At 37.2% G+C, this 18,437-nt stretch overlaps 1 protein-coding gene across 1 annotated transcript; it reads right to left on the bottom strand.

Annotated features, from left to right (window-relative positions):
• Window positions 1-512: 512 nt before the first annotated feature.
• Window positions 513-18,067, bottom strand: LOC107589533 (pleckstrin homology-like domain family B member 2). The gene is made up of 17 exons (XM_016278008.1): window positions 18,046-18,067; window positions 16,225-17,186; window positions 11,823-12,155; window positions 9,606-9,743; window positions 8,963-9,100; window positions 8,142-8,270; window positions 7,666-7,821; window positions 7,456-7,566; window positions 6,726-6,815; window positions 6,472-6,618; window positions 6,231-6,330; window positions 5,523-5,715; window positions 4,867-4,957; window positions 4,661-4,777; window positions 3,182-3,401; window positions 2,421-2,506; window positions 513-2,287 (listed from the first exon to the last, which is right to left on the bottom strand). The coding sequence occupies exons 1-17, from the start codon at window positions 18,065-18,067 to the stop codon at window positions 2,147-2,149; spliced, it is 3,174 nt and encodes a 1,057-aa protein (XP_016133494.1). The 3' UTR covers window positions 513-2,146.
• Window positions 18,068-18,437: the final 370 nt, after the last annotated feature.

The following is an 18,437-nucleotide window of genomic DNA, read 5'->3' as shown; positions in this document are numbered from 1 at the left end:
ATCGTGTAAGGACCCTCGCTGTCTATGGGAGGGTCAGAGAGCTGTCAGAATGCATCAAAAATATCTTAATTTGTGTTCCGAAGATGAACAAAGGTCTTACGGGTTTGGAACGACATGAAGGTGAGTAATTAATGACAGAATTTTCATTTTTGGGTGAACTATCCCTTTAAAGATTACAAAGGGGGTTACATCTGAATACTTCTTTTATTAATATTTACTATTTCTTGTTAAAATTGTAAATCTGTATTTAATCTCAGAATGATCTCAAAGTACAAAGATGTGCTAAAGTCTGATTCTGTGGTGGCTGTGCTTTAAAATTTAATTATTATAATCTTAATTCAAGAATGAAGGATTTTGAAAGTCTTGACAGTAATCAGTGTTGAGTACTACTGATTAACAGTTAAAAGTAATCAAAAAGTAAATGTAATCAGTTACATTCCTTTAATAAAGTAATTAAAACAGTTACACTACTTATTACATTTTAAATAGGGTAACTTGTATTCTGTAAGCCATTACATTTCCAAAGTAACCTTCCCAACACTGAGCATTGATCTACTGGCTGGCAAACTAAAAGTAATTCATTTCACAGCCTAAATTGTTGGTGAAAATGTGGAAGTATTTGCCAGAAAATATTCAAATGAGGCTGAATGAAAGACATGACTGCACAAATGACGCAAGGCAATTTGGTCAGTGGTTCTTAACTGGTATGACGGCATGGAAAAAGCAATGCAAATAAAATTCAATTACTTTTAAAACTGCACATCATTTGGATGGTAAAACAAATAGGAATATGAACTTTTAAAAAGGAGGGAAAACACCCCATATCATTAGTTATTGCCGTCAAAGGCTACATTTCTGAAAATCTGGTTCCTGAAGTAAAAGCACTTGAGAACCACTGAACTAGAGGTTTTGCTGTCAGATAGCACCTGTGTGTTCATTTCTTTCCTAATACGACAACCATGGCATTTCTTCTTGACATCAATATTCATATTATTTCTGTATTATTACTCTAAATGAAAATATACTGATTCCTACATAACAAAAATAACAGTAGATACACTATAAGTTCAGACATGCTGTTACACCCCGAGTCTGATATAATATAGATTACTATATGAATGGTATATATAATATAGATTTGTTCAGCAATAACAAAACAAAACTTTTAACATCTCATATTTCAACTTAAGGGTCAAATGAAATTCTTGCAGTGAATAAATTCTGTAATCATTTCGATATCATTGAAAGTAAAACCCTCTGCTGGTCAACTGCAGTACAACACACAATCAAGAAATCAATGATTCTAATCTAAAATGTGTGCTAAATGATCAAGAGCTTAATCTATTAAAGATGGCATCTTAAGCGATGGGTGTCAGTTATTACATTCATATCATGCTGAAACACAAATTCAGCTCGTCTTTGGTGCTAGATTCTTCCTTCTGGAATGTTCCTGAGCATCAGGGAGGCACAATTGGTCGATACAAAATAACACTTATAATAACCACAGTCTTATAGCTAAATATATAGCTATTCTCATCAGATATTGACATATGCAAGGCACTTGGTAAATGAGGGAATAATACAAAGTATACAGAGATACAAGGGTCAATTAAAAAAAAAAGTTTATAAATTCATGTTCAGTACTGTACTGGATATAAAAAGAGTACTGAACGATACCCTGATGTTTGTTAGAGTCTGTATGGCACTCCAGGAACAGTTTGTTTTTGGCTTTAACAAGCACGGCAGTTAATCTTTGAGGTATATCCAGCGTCATTATAAGGTGGCACATTTGTGAAATGTGAAGACCAGTGAGTGATTTCTTATTTACAGCTGTTCTAAGTCTCACCCCGGAAGTGAACAAAACGGGACGAAAAATTCAAGAGTTGGTACCTCTGAAGTCTGAAAGCTGCCTCTGTAAACTCAGGACAGGATGCAGTGGGTAAAGCACCAGGTTTTCCAAACTAGGTCATGGATGTCTGCAAAACGTTCAGTTGACACTCACGTCACGATCAGTACTGATAAAAGAGAATCAAAGACGTGTAACCTCTTCAGAAAGGGGGATGTGGAAAATGAGGACCCTTTCAGCAGGCCGAGTTGAAGTGTGAAGGTCACTTTGGGCTTGTTAAATGTCAAAGATGAGTCCGGCTCACACCAGGAAGTGCGTATATCCCTCCGCTCCAGTGACGATAACGTCCATCCAGATTCTCATGGCCTCTGGGGAAGGAGCCACCATGTAATAAACCCGGTCATGTGTCTTCACGCTAAACGTCAGAGAGGGGTTTGGGCTCTGACGGAATAAAAGTGTGGATAAACAAGATTCATGGAAGGAAAATACTGACAAACAACTGTAACATTTTGCACCCGTTTCATAAAATCAGTATAGCTATGTATAGTATGTGCAGTATAGTACTGCAGCCCACCTTGTGTGCGTTCTTTAGGTGGTCGTAATACACTTCCTCAATGGCTTGGAAGTAGATAACACCCTTGATTTTGGTCTCATGTTTATCTGGAGAAAAATAAAACCAGTCAAGATTTTTTTTTCTGTAACAGATAAGATCAAATCTTTGTATGATAAATCTGGTTTGATTCGCAGGATAGGACATAGCCATTGTCTCCTGTGACGTTTGTGAAGGGCACAGCTCAGTTTTGCCCCCTTGTGGTATAAACTAGTTTCATGGCAAATTTCTTTGGAATCGCTTATTAACAAGTCTTCTTTAGTTAATAATTCAAGTTTACATTTCACTGTCCAAATCTCATTCAGAGGTATTACAATAAATAAATGTAACAAAAAAATTAAAGATAGACCCTGGGTTCAATATATCTGGCCTGCTGATAATTATCACTGTAAAATAAATAGTTACCAAAAGGCTGATATTTACCAGTTTGTAAAATGTTTTATATCGCAAATGTTTCACTGCACAATCATATCTCTTTTTCCCAGAAGAATTAATGCAAGTACACTACCCAAAATATATGCTTCAAATTTCAGATTTTTTTCTCAAATCTCCAAAACATTTGTCCCGGTAAGTCTCTATTAGAAACGCATTACTGTAAGCACATTTTCAAACTGTTAATATCAAATGAGAGACAACCACATTTGATATTCCGTGGTAATTCACAGCAGGCCACAGACATGGTTGATAAAGCTCGATAGGTTTTACTAAATATTCAGTGTAATTACCAGCATAATATGCCAGCGTCCTTCGATTGCGGTCAAAGACGAACCAGCGCTTCTTCCAGGTTTTGATTTTCCCACCCATTTTGACCAAGAACCCCCTGCAGGTCTTCTCTGTGATGGCTAGGTGAAAACAAGTTTCAGGATGGTGACCCGCCACCTCGATGTGACCTCTCAGGTCAAAGTCATCCTTTCTCACTGGGAGGTATCGTGTCAGCGGACGAGACTAGACACACAAACAGCAAAAATCAAATTAGTGAGTGTGTCTGTGTAAATACACGCATGCACGTTTGTAAAGAGTGAGAGAAGAAATGCACTGATTTATCAGCCACACATATTTATAGACTGTTTACTCATCAAATTACAACTATCGCCCATAAGGTTTTAATGTTGTGTTACTGTTTTTTGTTAATTTTGCTTTTGTGCTCTTTTAGATTTTGTTATGCTGCTTTTGTTTATTTTATCTCAATAAGTGTTATTGGGTACCTTCTTTAAAGCGCTCTTTAAATAAAACAATTATATACTACTATTAAATAACATTTGATTTATTGCATTTTATAGGATCTTCCACTTTTTCTGCTAAAAATATAATCTATAAATATCGATGACAAAAAAATATCTTAACAGTTATGATGCAAAATACAGGCCTCGTCTGTAAAAAAAAAATGGATCATATAAAATTCTAAACGTCATCTGACAGTGATGACATGACAAAAAGTTCATTTTGGATCCTGGCTGTGTCTCATGTCATAAAAAACAAACAGATTTAGTTGCTTTAAAGAAAATCAAAAAGAAAAATTTCCATCAAGAAAAGTCAAAGAAAAAAGATATACAAAAAAACATACTTTTGCTTTTATGATGCATCACATATAATTAAAATATATAAAAATGTGGTAAAAAAAAAAAGTTTTTAAGTTTAGAAGTACAAATATTAAAATTTAAAATGGTTATATTAGAATTAGTGCTTAAACAACAAAGAGTGAAAAATTTAAGGGGGTCTGAATACTTTCCGTACCCACTGTATATTATGTATATATAAATACACCCATGCATGTATATATTTAAGAAAAATGTTACGTTTATATATTAAATGTATTTATATATAATATTAATTATATTAATATAAATATATACATGTAAATATTTTCAAAATATATACTGTATGTGTGTGTATTTATATATACATAATAAATATACACAGTACACACAGATATATTATGTAAATAAAAACTTTTATTTTGGATGCGATTAATCGCGATTAATCGTTTGACAGCACTAATTAGAATATTTATTTGCATTTATTATTTTTTATTAATTGTGGCTGTGTTAAAATAGTTTTTTGTCTAAATCTGTGCATCCATAAATAAGAGTTTGAATTGCATGAAATGCTTTAAGATGAATCTTCCTCTGCTCCACTTTTCTTGTCTCTGTCTCTCTCTGTTCTCCCTCTTTCACTTGAACTCTCCAAGACTCTCAGAGCTTCACCTCTCTCTCCACTAGTTTCTGTCGTCGGTTTGTCTCTTCCTGCAGTCTCCTCTCCAATTCCTCCCTCCTTCTCCTCTCGTCTTCAAGAGCCTGCCTGCGCAACTCCATCTCCCGCTCCTGCAGAGAAGAAAGAAAAGTTCTGTTTTCATGCATCTGTATTTTGGTATCTCTGTAAGAAGCATGCAGATTGAGAGAAACTGATGTACCCTGTGCTCCAGCAGCCTGTTCTTCTCAGCTTGAGCTTCTCTTAGCATGCGCTCCATCTCCTCGATCTTCGCCATGTTAGCTGTGCTGGCGCTGTACAGACCACATATGCACACTTTTATTAGACAGCATGTTTTACGTTGATGATTTTCAGGTCTTAATAAGATTTTAGTAGTAAATTTCATATAAAAATAATGTATTGTCCAATAAAACCAGAGGTTTAAAACCCTCAACCTCATTTGGTAATGTATCCCAGAGCATCTTAAGCTTCAGCTACTTGGAGCGTCCTTGGAATGCAATAAAAATTCCTCAGACAGGATGTGTGTATATCTGGGCTACTTAAAGGCAGACTTCTGTCTATACAGCATCCTTATAAACAGTAATAAATACATTTAAGCACACAATAGAGATACACACACTTCTTACTAACTACACACAATTTTAATGGCAAAAATATTGTGTTTATAAAGTTGCATTTAAAGTGGGCGTTACTGTTTACTATGCTTTAAATGATTTTCTTATTCTTCAAAAAAGCATATCTTAGGTTTCTAGTAAATATCTGTAAAATGGACAAGCTAAATGCTTACTACAAGCAAAATAAAAACTTTGAATTGTTAGAATACACCTGTCCCGATCTTGAACAAATTCCTGGTCTCACCTTGAGATGTTGTCCGGTGAACAGGCGGAAATGCTGGTCTCTAGGCTTTCTGTACTGTCCACACTCATTGTGTCAAAGTTGTCTCCGTTATCCATGTAGTGGAACGGCTCCAGGAAGACGTTTGTCTCAGAAACTGTCCTATTTGACATCTCACTCACTCTCTGCCTCTCGTCATTCAAAAACAGCTGACCTGCTGTAAGAACAAAGGGGGGGGGGGGAAATAGTAAAAAAAAAAATAAATGTATTTTTCTAGAACTCTATACGTTCAGAATAATTTCTGAATGATTGTGTGACAGTGAATAATGCAGAAATGGCTGCTAAATAATCAGCTTTGGCCTCACAGGAATAAATTACATTCAAACAGAAAACAGTTATTTTCAATTGTAATATTTTACAATATTACTGCTTTCATTGCATTTTTGATCAAATATATGCAGCCTTGGGGATAAAAAGAGACATCTTATTCCAAAAATGTTAAAGATCTTAATTATAATAACACAAAACTCCAGGCAGACTAAAAAGTGTACTGAATAAAGTAACAAAAAAATATATATATTTATATAATATATATTATTTATTTTCATATGTTTAACTAATACAAATAAATATACTTAATAGATTTCAGAAATATTATTTCTCTGCATAAAACTTGTAGAATTGTAGACCTGCAGAACTGTCAGTGTCACAGGATAACTGTCAGTGTGTTACCCTTGAGCAGGCGGCGGGTGTCCAGGTCACGGGAGGTGACAGACAGAGTGTGGGGGAGAACACTACCACAGCTAGAGCTTTGAGACAGCAGCATATGGGGCTACAGGATTTAGAATATACAGCAAAAGAGACTGTTTAAACCCCTCTTCCACATAACAAAACAATGTGTGCTGAAATTTTCAAGATTTTTTTTTAAGATGGTATCAAATACTTTTCCTATGTGCCGTATCTGTTGTCTGACCTTGGGAGACAGACTGCGATTAAGGGCAGAGTTTAAGGTTCCGGAGCTCTGCCTCTCTCTTTTACGGGACATTCCGCCGTCACTCAGCAGAACTCCGCCCTCTTTACTGCCATTGCTCCGCCTCCTATCCTCCAGAGAGCGAAAGTGCTGGAATATTCAAAAAGACAGGTAAAATAATAGTCTTTCAATATTGAAAATCCTTGTTTGTCATTACTGAGCTTAGATTCTTTACTCATAGAAATTGTTTGTGTTACCTCCTTCATGGACATAGGGTTGAGAGGAAAGGCTTGACCACCTGTCAGCTCAGAGTACTTCCTTTCCAGAGATGCGAGGTTCTCTCGTTCCTGAAAAGAAATTATTAGGAGACCATTCAGAAATGAACAAATATATCTGTACACATTATGTATGAATATTACAGCGTTTACTCTAAAGAAAGGTAGTACTAGCACAGTGTTCAAGCAAAACATTTCATAGAAGTGTATCCAAATGATAAAACTGTACATGTACATCTCAAAAAATAATTTGGCCATTTTTAGTTAAGTGGAACGTGTCCATAATGATATCTTAAGGGAAAGTGATTTACATCTACTGAAAATCATAGTCGAGTTCATAGACGTGGCAAAAATATCTTTTAAAAAAACTAATGAATAAATAAATAATAATAATAAATAGAAAAGTCAGAGAAATATAATTTCTTATTGTTTGTTTGCAACTTCTTGGTTTGATACGCAATGAAATTAATTAATACATTTATTAATATTAATATAGGCTTTGCCAGTTGTATATAGTTTGTGTTCAGTGCTGTTATTTTATTTTATGTGCAAAAATATGTATGCTATTGTTACATGCATGTGTAACACTGATGTGTATATTAATAAAATTGAAAAAAAGTTGATCACGGATACATTTTAAATGTGGATGAAGAGTTCAAATACTTCTCACAGGCACTGTATGTATATATTATACTTATATAAACATACTCACCCTTTGCAGCATATAAATGAGGTTGCTCTTCTCCTTCAAAAAGTTCTCCTTTTCCCGCTGTGCCTGCTGGGTAATCTGGGTCGACTGCTTCTTCAGGGTAAGTAGCCTCTCCTTTAATGGATGCAGTTTTTATGTTCAGAAGGAAAAATATGATTCTAAAAAGCTCTTCGTCCACACACAAACACTCCAGGATTAAAATCTTCTACACACCTTGCGAGTGACAACAGATCTCTGATATTCTGCAATCTCTCTGAGGAGTTGCTGCGTCTGTGTCTCCTTCTCTTCATCTTGACGGCTCTCTTTTTCCAGCTGCTGAAACTCCAGATCTTCAAAACGCTTCGTTTCCGCTTCCAAAGCTTCAGTGTCCTACCAAAGAAAGCCAAGAACACTAAGCATGAGGCGATAGATTACATTTTTTACATCATGGTGCAACTCCAAACTAAACTAAACTGAAAAATCAGCAATAACTCACAAGATTGTGCTAAACAGAAAAGAGACAAAAGGTCGAATTCTCAGGACACTTTGCTATGTTAAAAGACAGAGAAGAAAGGCCTACCAACAAGAACAAAAGGTATTTCCAGAGCTGTTGCAGAGAGGAAATAACACATCAGGAAGTGTTTGTGAGAGACAGACAGCAGGATAGTTGGTGGGCGCAGGTACGAGGGAGACCACAGTAACTGACTGACCCTGGATAGCTGATTCTGGAGCTGCTCCTTCAGTGCTTCAGGACAGGTGTCCAACTGGGTCTTCTGCTCTGAGATCAGCTCAGCTAGCCTCTCTACTTTAACTCCCTCTGCCTCCAACAGGGCTTTGTCCTACCGTACGGATGACGCACACATACAGAGCGCACAGTGGTGAGATGGGCACAAACAGGATGGACAAAGAAATAGAGAAAGTGCAAGTTTGGGTTAGAGCAAGGAAGAGATAAACTGGAAAAAAGGTAGGTAGATGTGACGTCAGAGGGTATCTTTAATAACAGTGTACAAGTTTTCCTCTGTCTAAATTGGCAAGAAATATTTCACTCAAAAATGTAAATGTACTCACCTCAGGCCATTCAAGATGTTTGTTTTTCATCATAATAGATTTGGAGAAATTTAGCATTATATCATCTGCTCACCAGTGGATTTTCTGCAGCTTTTTGCTTCATAAAACGGGCTGGAGACATGTGGATTATCGTGATGTTTTTATCAGCTGTTTGGACTCTCATTCTGATGGCACGTATTCACCACAGAGAATCTATTGCTGAACAAATTATGCAATGCTGCATTTCTCCAAATCTGTTCTGATGAAGAAACAAACTCATCTATATCTTAAATTGAAAATTTTCCACAAATTTTTATTTTAGGGTGAACTATTAAGTGCAAACTTTGCTCGTAAATCATGATTTCTCATGATTTTGAGACCCACTTGTTCGCCTTTTTGGAGACAATAATCTTTGCCCTGCAGCTTTGATATACTATATTGAATCATTTCAAGCTGTACAACTACATTGCCACCTGATGTTTACCTGAGTTTGATTTTTTTGAGCATTTTTCTCCATGTTGGCCATTTTTTCGTTGAGCTGCTCCAGCATTTCTTTATCGCTCTGTAGCTGAGCCACTTCTGCCTCCTGCTCCCCATCTAAAAGAGCTCTCTCCACCTCCATCTAATGACAGATTGAAATGTTTATTGACTTTAGCTTCACTGCACAACTAAAACTAAAAGCATTAAAAAAAATCTGTTTTGGTAATTGAAATAAAGTTTAAATTGAAGTACTAAAATTACTGAAACTGAAATTTTAAAAATAGCTATATAGAAAAAAAATGACAAAAAAAACATCACACAAAATTACTAAAATTAAAATAAAAACTGACAATATATTAAAAGCTAATTCAAAACATTCTACATTAGTATATAATTAATACTAAAATAATGTTGCAGAATAAAAGTATACAAGTCTAGAGAGTCCATCTGTAAGAGTTATTAACTGGCAGACATGAAGACATTTACATTAATGCATTTCTCAGATGCTTTTAATCGAAACGGCTTGTGATTTCTGGGAATCGAGCCCAAGATCTTGGCGTTGCTAGCGCCACGCACTACTGTTTGAGCTTCAGGAATGATTACTAAACTTTAAAACACATAAAGCTTCTCATTTAAAGCACACACACCTCTCTGAAAGACTCGTCCATCTGTGTGTCTAGATCTCTGATCTTCTGTTCAAGTTCCTCGATGTTGTTAAACACCTGAATCCTCTCCTCTTCAATACGTGTCACTTCCTGTCTCAGCTGCATGTCTTCAGACACCTGCTAAAAAGATTCAGAAACAAAAAAAATTGGTTTCAGTCCTGGATGACGACTGGGAAATTCAACGTTTGTTCAAACCATAAGGACAATTTTAGAAATTTAGCTGAACTCCTGCATCATTCATTAGTATCATATAGTCACATCACCTCTCCTTGACTAATTTAACAGTCACAAACATATAATCACAAATACAATGACAATGTAATGTAGAAAAGATGGATTAAACATTCACAAATGTAGTCATTGAGACCTGACATGAGATTGAACTCTAAAATGAATATCCAGCTCATGACAGCTCCTTATGGATAGTAAACTTGGCCGGTTCTGAGGCCACGAGGTTTCCATTGACAGCACAGAGGAATGTAGCTGAGCAACAGATGCCAGACTACAGAGCCGCCACTGTCAATGGAGATAATTTGACATTTACCAAAAATATCCAGCAGCGGATGGGCCTGTGCATATGTTTAAATGCAAACTGTCATTAACAATAGCACAATGAGTGTCACATGAGACACATGCTCGAGAGAAGAGGATAAGTGTAGGAGAAACGATATGCAGATCTGCATTCTTTCCTTGCATTTCTGTGTTTCTTTCCAACAATTAGTCATAAGTGTCTCGAACACACACATGCATAGCAAATCCACTGGGAATAGAGTCATTTGCTGTTCCTCTCCTCTTGCAGGAGAAGCAATAACTGCCTTTCTCTCCTGAGCAAGTCTATTAAACTCAAACCAAACTCACACCATTATGTCATTATAGGTATCCAATGGAAAAACACTTCTTCCACAGAGTCCACCACCCCCTCGTAAGCTGGAATTGACACCTTATGTGCTTTAAACGCAGACAGAATCTGTTTTAAAACTTGTTTCGGTGTCGCTGCAAAGAGTGCGAGGTCAGTGTTTTTAAAAGGTCAAAGTTCACTTTGTAGTGCTGTTTAGAAACAGACATCAGTTAGGTATGAAGACTCCACAGCATTCCCAAACTGTTTTGCATACTTGAGATCCCTTAGGACTGCATACTTTCCACTGCATCATTAGTTCAATCTGGGATATCGAGTGCACAACTGGAGATTGCTTTAGATTTGAATACATGATGTATATAGTATATATAGATCTTAATTTTTATATATATATATATATATAGGGTATATATAGTAAGAACAAATATCACTGTGGCAAGAAATAACTGTAATTTGTAGCTGAAATTAATAGTAGAATAGTAGTGAATCTTATTACTAATATTTAATAAATTACTAATCAGAAGCTACTATAAAAAATCTTTTAAAAATTTTTAAATGAGCATTAACTAACTGTACAACAAATACTAAGATAAATAAATGCAATTTAAATATATATATATATTTTTTTACATTAATGAGAATTAGGGCAAATCCTGCTTTTTTGAATTTTTTAGATTTTTTGTATATATATATATATATATATATATATATATATATATATATATATATATAGGGTATATATAGTAAGAACAAATATCACTGTGGCAAGAAATAACTGTAATTTGTAGCTGAAATTAATAGTAGAATAGTAGTGAATCTTATTACTAATATTTAATAAATTACTAATCAGAAGCTACTATAAAAAATCTTTTAAAAATTTTAAAATGAGCATTAACTAACTGTACAACAAATACTAAGATAAATAAATGCAATTTAAATATATATATTTTTTTTTTACATTAATGAGAATTAGGGCAAATCCTGCTTTTTTGAATTTTTTAGATTTTTTGTATTAGATCATTTATATTTTTAATTAATTCAGCATACATTCAATTTGGTACAACATACACTACAAATTAGGTGAAATACTTTATACAAATAATATATCTTTATATATAAATCAATAATATATCATTGATTTATTTTACGTTAAAGTAATAAGAATTTAGAAATGAGCATAATATACAAAAAAAAAAAAACTTAAAACTTAAAATAAACAGAATCTTTATTATTATCTTTATTGTTATAGTTCTTGGTGTGAATGGGCTTTCATGGTAGATGCAACATGTTGGAAAATTAAAAGTCCTTTTTAGCATTCAGGAAGATATGGCACAGTGTCTCACCTTGCTGCGGAGGTGTGGAGAGGGTGAGGGTACTGAGCTCCGCAGGCTGGTGGTGGGTGACTGGGGCCTGGTCTCCCTGTGCCCGCTGAATCTGCGCTGTCTCTGGGTCAGGATCTCTCCACGACCCTTACCCAAAAATCCGCTGTCCAGAGACACTGCTGCAGAGTCTGAGAACACAGATTCATCATCAGACACCTGTAGCTTCTCCAGCTCTCGGTTGATCTTCTGCAGGTCCGATACAGCTGAGACACCCGAGTCAGTCTTCATCCGGCCCAGTTCAGACCGACCCAGCTCAGAGCACAGGCACAGGATAGTCTCGAGACGCTGACGTTCCTAGAGTGGAATGAAAAATGTTAATCATTGACAATAATCATTGACAGATTTAAAAAAAACATTATGATGCTAAATGTATATTCAAGATTCTGTTTATCTGATATAATGCAAAATAGAAGCATTTTCTACTACTCCCAGACTTTTGGACAGCATTGAATCTAATACATAATATTATAAACAAAACTGGCTGGCTCAATAGTCTGGAGTTAATCTTTGAAATATTAGATTTTACATAAAACACATTGTTTAGATTTGTATCTCTTTAGCAGTGCATTGTTGGATTTGGCCCTGTGGAACTGAACTAATTTAGTTGCACACAAACAAACACACATACATACACTGCACACACCCCTGCGGTCAGATCAGATGGTTTGACTACAGATGCACTGCTTTAGCTCGGTTATCATGTGACCTCCTAGAGCAAAAGCTCATTTAAAGTGTGTTTACCAGCTGGTTCCTACACATGTACGGTTTTGGTTTAGCTGTGAATAAAAATTTGTTAAGTCTGTAGCGTATGAAGGAGTGTGAACAATCCAATGAACTGCACTTATCATCCACTGTCAGCTTCACAACTTTGCAGATAGTTTATGTTCACATACAGCTACATGACACACTGCATGAAAGGTAATATTCGAAAAGGCATAATAGGGGCACTTTAACGTTGTTGTCTAAGAGGGCAAAGTGATTAACTTTATCAGTTCATTTCTGAGTATCTCTATTGCTCAAAATAAATTTTAAAAAAAAGTCACGACATGTTTGTGAATGGGCGTTTGATTTACATTTGAGAGGAACTGGGAAGATTGTTAATAAGGATACAAATTAATCCTTCTCCAGGATTAATCTCTCCACTGCGCTTCCGCGTTCGTCACTTCTGAGCGGCGCATGCGCAACGCTGACATCTTACGTCATCTGCCCGGAACTGCTTCCGTGTACAACTGTTGGTGCAAGCTAGATTAAAGTAATTATTACGTTTTGAATATGGATATTTTTCTTACAAAAACGCATCAATTCGCTACAGGAGGCCTTTGTTCACCCCCCGGAGCCGTGTGAGACACTTTTTATTATGAATGGATATGCTTTATTTCACTTCTTTTGGACTGATGCACTGCAACACCCGCTGACTGCCATTAAACAGCTTGGAAGATCAAAGACAATATTTTATATAACTCTGATTGGAGTCGTCTGAAAGAAGAAAGTCATATACACCTAGGATGCCTTGAGGGTGAATAATATATGGGCTAATTTTCATTTTTGGGTGAACTAACCCTTTAAAGTGAATTTTACATGTTATAAAAATGTAAAATGTGTTCCCATTTTATAAAAAAAAATTACAAAAATGGGAATAAGGCAATGTGGCAAATTAAATATATATATATATATATATATATATATATATATATATATAAAAAATATAATATATATATATATATATATAAATAAAATGACCTAATACAATTTTTTTTCATATATTACTTTTCACCTTTTTTTCCCTATGGTATTGAAAATAGGGGAGGGGGCTTTGTCCCATTTTTCACCCCTGATGAGTTTGTATCCTTACATGCACAAACTAGTTCATGGACTTTTGGACATTGATTTGCAGAAACTTTTCTGCGGGAGTTAGTGTTAGGGGCTATAATACAGGGGGGCGCCAACACTGATCTTGCATACCCCTCAGCAAACATGCAGTTACAATTATTATATATAATAATTGTAAATTATATATATATATATATATAATTTATTTATTTTTTGTAACGTTACTTGTATATTGTATAAATATATATTTTTTAATCATGTGATATGTTACATGATAAGACTTATTCAACATTGTCATGATTTTAAAGGTGGGGTATGTATTTTTTCAAAAACGCTTTAGAAAACTGAGTCGAGCCGAGTACCAAAACAAACTTGTAGCCAGGGGCATAAGTAAGGGGCGTGTCTATTCTATATGGGCTAATTTTCATTTTTGGGTGAACTAACCCTTTAAAGTGAATTTTACATGTTATAAAAATGTAAAATGTGTTCCCATTTTATAAAAAAAAATTACAAAAATGGGAATAAGGCAATGTGGCAAATTAATTATATACAAACTAGTTCATGGACTTTTGGACATTGATTTGCAGAAACTTTTCTGCGGGAGTTAGTGTTAGGGGCTATAATACAGGGGGGCGCCAACACTGATCTTGCATACCCCTCAGCAAACATGCAGTTACAATTATTATATATAATAATTGTAAATTATATATATATATATATATAATTTATTTATTTTTTGTAACGTTACTTGTATATTGTATAAATATATATTTTTTAATCATGTGATATGTTACATGATAAGACTTATTCAACATTGTCATGATTTTAAAGGTGGGGTATGTATTTTTTCAAAAACGCTTTAGAAAACTGAGTCGAGCCGAGTACCAAAACAAACTTGTAGCCAGGGGCATAAGTAAGGGGCGTGTCTATTCATGATGCAGAGGAGAGAGCGCTCAGTGCACAGGATGGACATTAGCCGAGCCGAGCGACGACAGAAAGATAGAGATATCGGATCAGCTTTCCAGCGCTGGAGAGAACTCAAGCAGGAAGGTCTGCGATTGCTTGCTTTGTTTCTTCTCGATAGGTGAGTAACACCGTGTCTACACCGGACGCGACAGTTGTTGCGCCGCACCGCAACAGCTAAAGTCTGTCTACACTGGACGCTACAAAGCGACCGTTGAAAATCATTTGAAATTTGTGTCAATACGTCATGTATTGCAGAATGCAGCAGCAGTTTTCTTTCGGGGATTTGTCGTCTTGCGCCACATCGCATCCAGTGTAGACAGCATCATTGATTATAATCAGTTCTATCCACCTTTTTCTTGCCGTAAAAATGGGTGCGGCCATTTGTAAATTCTATGGGTCTAGCTTCTGGTCTCATCCACGTCCAGCTATTTTTAGCTGTACAGAACCACTCCTTTTGCTGCTTGATATTGAAAATTGGTGTGTCTAACCATATAATTTTAATGTATTATCTTAATTATGAACACACTGGTTTGTAGTGCAAACAGTTTTACCGTTTACTGCACATTGATATTCTTCTCGTTATTTCCTTATAGCGGCTAATGAACCGGAAGTCTAATGGGTGCGGCCATTTGTAAATTCTATGGGTCTAGCTTCTGGTCTCATCCACGTCCAGCTATTTTTAGCTGTACAGAACCACTCCTTTTGCTGCTTGATATTGAAAATTGGTGTGTCTAACCATATAATTTTAATGTATTATCTTAATTATGAACACACTGGTTTGTAGTGCAAACAGTTTTACCGTTTACTGCACATTGATATTCTTCTCGTTATTTCCTTATAGCGGCTAATGAACCGGAAGTCTCACCCATAGGCTTACTTCCGCGTTGAAGAAAAAGGTGGATAGTATTTTGTCTCGCCGCTCACGTCCGGTGTTACGACAAGGTGTAACATTGGTTTTGCTTTGTTTCACAGAAATAAGCGTTGCCTGGGTTGCGTATGTATGTGTGGGGCGGAGCTATCAAAATATGGGTGAGACCCTTTTGGGGTAGGGGCGTGTTTGTTTTCGTGATTTGAAATGTCAACATTGGCTACCAGAAATCACTTACCCCACTGTGACGAGTGGGGAGGGGCCAAGAGCCGTGGGAACAGAGCAAGGCCAGAGGAGTTAATGATAATGCACGACACCTGCACCACTCACCGGTCTCAAATCCCACGGAGGAGCTCCGGAAGGATAAAAGGAGGAGTGACGACAGTGAAGGACGAGAGAGGACCAGGCCTGGACTTTATTTTGTGTTTTGGTTTTGTTTGTGTGCGGCAGTCGTCTGTGAGGGGCTGTCACGCTATTTTGTGTTTATTTTATTATTAAAGTTTTGTTTAAACGTTCATCGGTTCCCGCCTCCTTCTTCCCGAACTTTGTTACACCCACCTTTAAAACTAAATACAAGAGGAATGAATAGACAAAATATTTGTACCAACCAAGAATTATGAAGCCTAAAATTTGATTCACTGACACTGCTTTAGACTCATTAGTGTAAGTATTTCTCTGGGTGACTGAAGGTCCTCTTACCAGTCTTTCCACTTCCTGTTCTCGTAGTCTCTCATCTCTTTGTCTCTGATGATAATCTCGGAGTTCTTCTTTTCCACTGAGAGAACTGATACTGCCCCTCCTTGGCCCCATGCCGGGCCCCAGGCCTCCTTTACCAAACGACAGCCGCCTTTCTCCTACGCCTAGATCCAAACATGGGGCAGAGCCCACGGAACAGATGCTGGCCCGGCGAGAACTGCTGGTCATGTTGGCTGTCACGGTCACATCTGGAGGCTTCTCCAAGGATGGAAGGCTGCGGCGTGGTTTGGTGGTACGCCGTGGTGGCAAAGAAAGCACTGGGGGGTCTCCTCGATACAACCTGGGCAGAGAGCGACTATGTCCTCCCAGGCCATTCAGAGAGCCAGTTGAGTATTTCCTTTGGCGGAGTGATGGGTCAACGGTGGACTCCCCATCTCTTGCTAGCAGCCTGCGCCCCAAGCGAGGACTGGAGGGCATGCTGGCTGCCCCGCTTGGACCTCGGCGAGATGAAGGAAAAGCATCGGTCATGTAGGATGAAGAAGAGCCGTTCCACATAGAAAGGAGTGAGTTGGCAGTGTTGGGATGTCGCCCTTCCGAAGGGAGGCAAAGCAACAGGTTGTCCTGCGATTGGTGTCGGGCGCGAGTTTGGGTTGGGACTGGACTTATGGGCCGCTCTGAGTGATGAGGTGATGGTGGCATGCTCAAGCTGCTGGAGGGTGTATAAGGAGAAGGGACTCGTATAGAAAGGGGTGGGCGGTCCTGTAGATAGGAGGATGCCGATTGGGGACTGGGAGGAGGGGACAAAGTGAGGTAACCACGGTCTGCAGTAGCCTTTAAGCTGGCCTCCAGAGCGGACTTCCTGCGCTGCAAGCTCTCCATCAACTCCTGAAGCTCCGCCTTGGAGCGTGTGCCACGAACACTGGATCCAACCAATGTACAGCCATTTGAATGAAACTTTGTTGCATCTGGGGGGAAAGAAGTTTATTTATGTAATTCGTAGGGTCTAACAAAATTTGAGTCATGCCAGATTTAATTTGTTGTTGCGTATCTTGTGACCTCTCAAATCTTTCAAAATCTGCTCAGTAATTCCATGACCAATGAGATTTGAGAGGTGGTTTTGAACAAATTTCAGGTTTTTTTAAATTTCAGTCTTGGAGTTGGTAAAAATGGAACTTGGAATCTCAGAACACAGAAATTTTGATTCCTCATGATATGACCCATTTGAGGTTTAATATGCAAGGTCTTTAGTGATAAATTCATCTGATATCTAATGGTGGAAAGGTAATGCATGATGGAAGTTCCTTCTAAGCCAAATGAAACATCTGGAGGCGTGCAAATTTTAATTGAGACTGAAATTTCCTCGGGGAAATGACAGAGCAGTTATGCATTTAACCAGAACTAATCAAGAGCTGAAACATATCAAATCAAACCCTCGATTGCGATCTTCTTGTACTAATACAAAAGCTCAGTGTTTGCACAAGTTGTCATAGACACATGCACAAACAGAACTACAAAATAAACAGAGAAATCAGACGTGTGCACTGGCTAATTCTTTGGTTTTGCTTAAGTTCAAGGGTCACATGTGCTCAGCTGACTACACAACTAAAAAGGCTTTCTCATACAAATCTCAGCCCACACAAATATGGATGCTTTGGGTTTTAGAGGGAAAAGCGTCTTCTAAAATTGGAAGAACCAAAGCCAGAATGGGTTTGTACTTTCTGGCACTGGAGCAGAGGAAAGGGACAGAGTCAGAACTCCTCTGTAACCAGAGTGTGATTTGTGGGAGCAGTGGTGGTCTCCATCAGGAAGCACACACACACATACGTGTGGACCACCTGTACTCCATAATGTTTATCTACGTTTTGGGTTGTAAATCATTTTAGCTAAGTGGTTGACCTGGAGCCATATGGATGGGATTTTACGTTGTCATTTATTTACAAGGTAACATGGTCATTTGTACAGCTGCGGCTGCATGGTGGTAAGACGAATGTTTGTATTAACTCAAGGTCTCGCAGCCAACACAAAGCCCACAGAGAAAGAGAGAGAAAGAGAAATTAAATGAAGAACAGTAGAGGTGGCACTTTCCATGAATACATTACACTTTGGATCCCATGACTTACAACATTAGCGGCACAAATCCCATGCTTTTGTTGTGAGAGTCATTGCATAAACCATTATGTAACATAAAATTAAGCTAGCATAATATATAGCTAGTT

Source organism: Sinocyclocheilus grahami, unplaced genomic scaffold (assembly GCF_001515645.1).
Source record: "Sinocyclocheilus grahami isolate Dianchi unplaced genomic scaffold, SAMN03320097.WGS_v1.1 scaffold7.1, whole genome shotgun sequence".
Classification (NCBI taxonomy): domain Eukaryota; kingdom Metazoa; phylum Chordata; class Actinopteri; order Cypriniformes; family Cyprinidae; genus Sinocyclocheilus; species Sinocyclocheilus grahami.
Note: the sequence above shows the minus strand (reverse complement) of the source record. Positions and strands in the feature narration are given on the sequence as shown.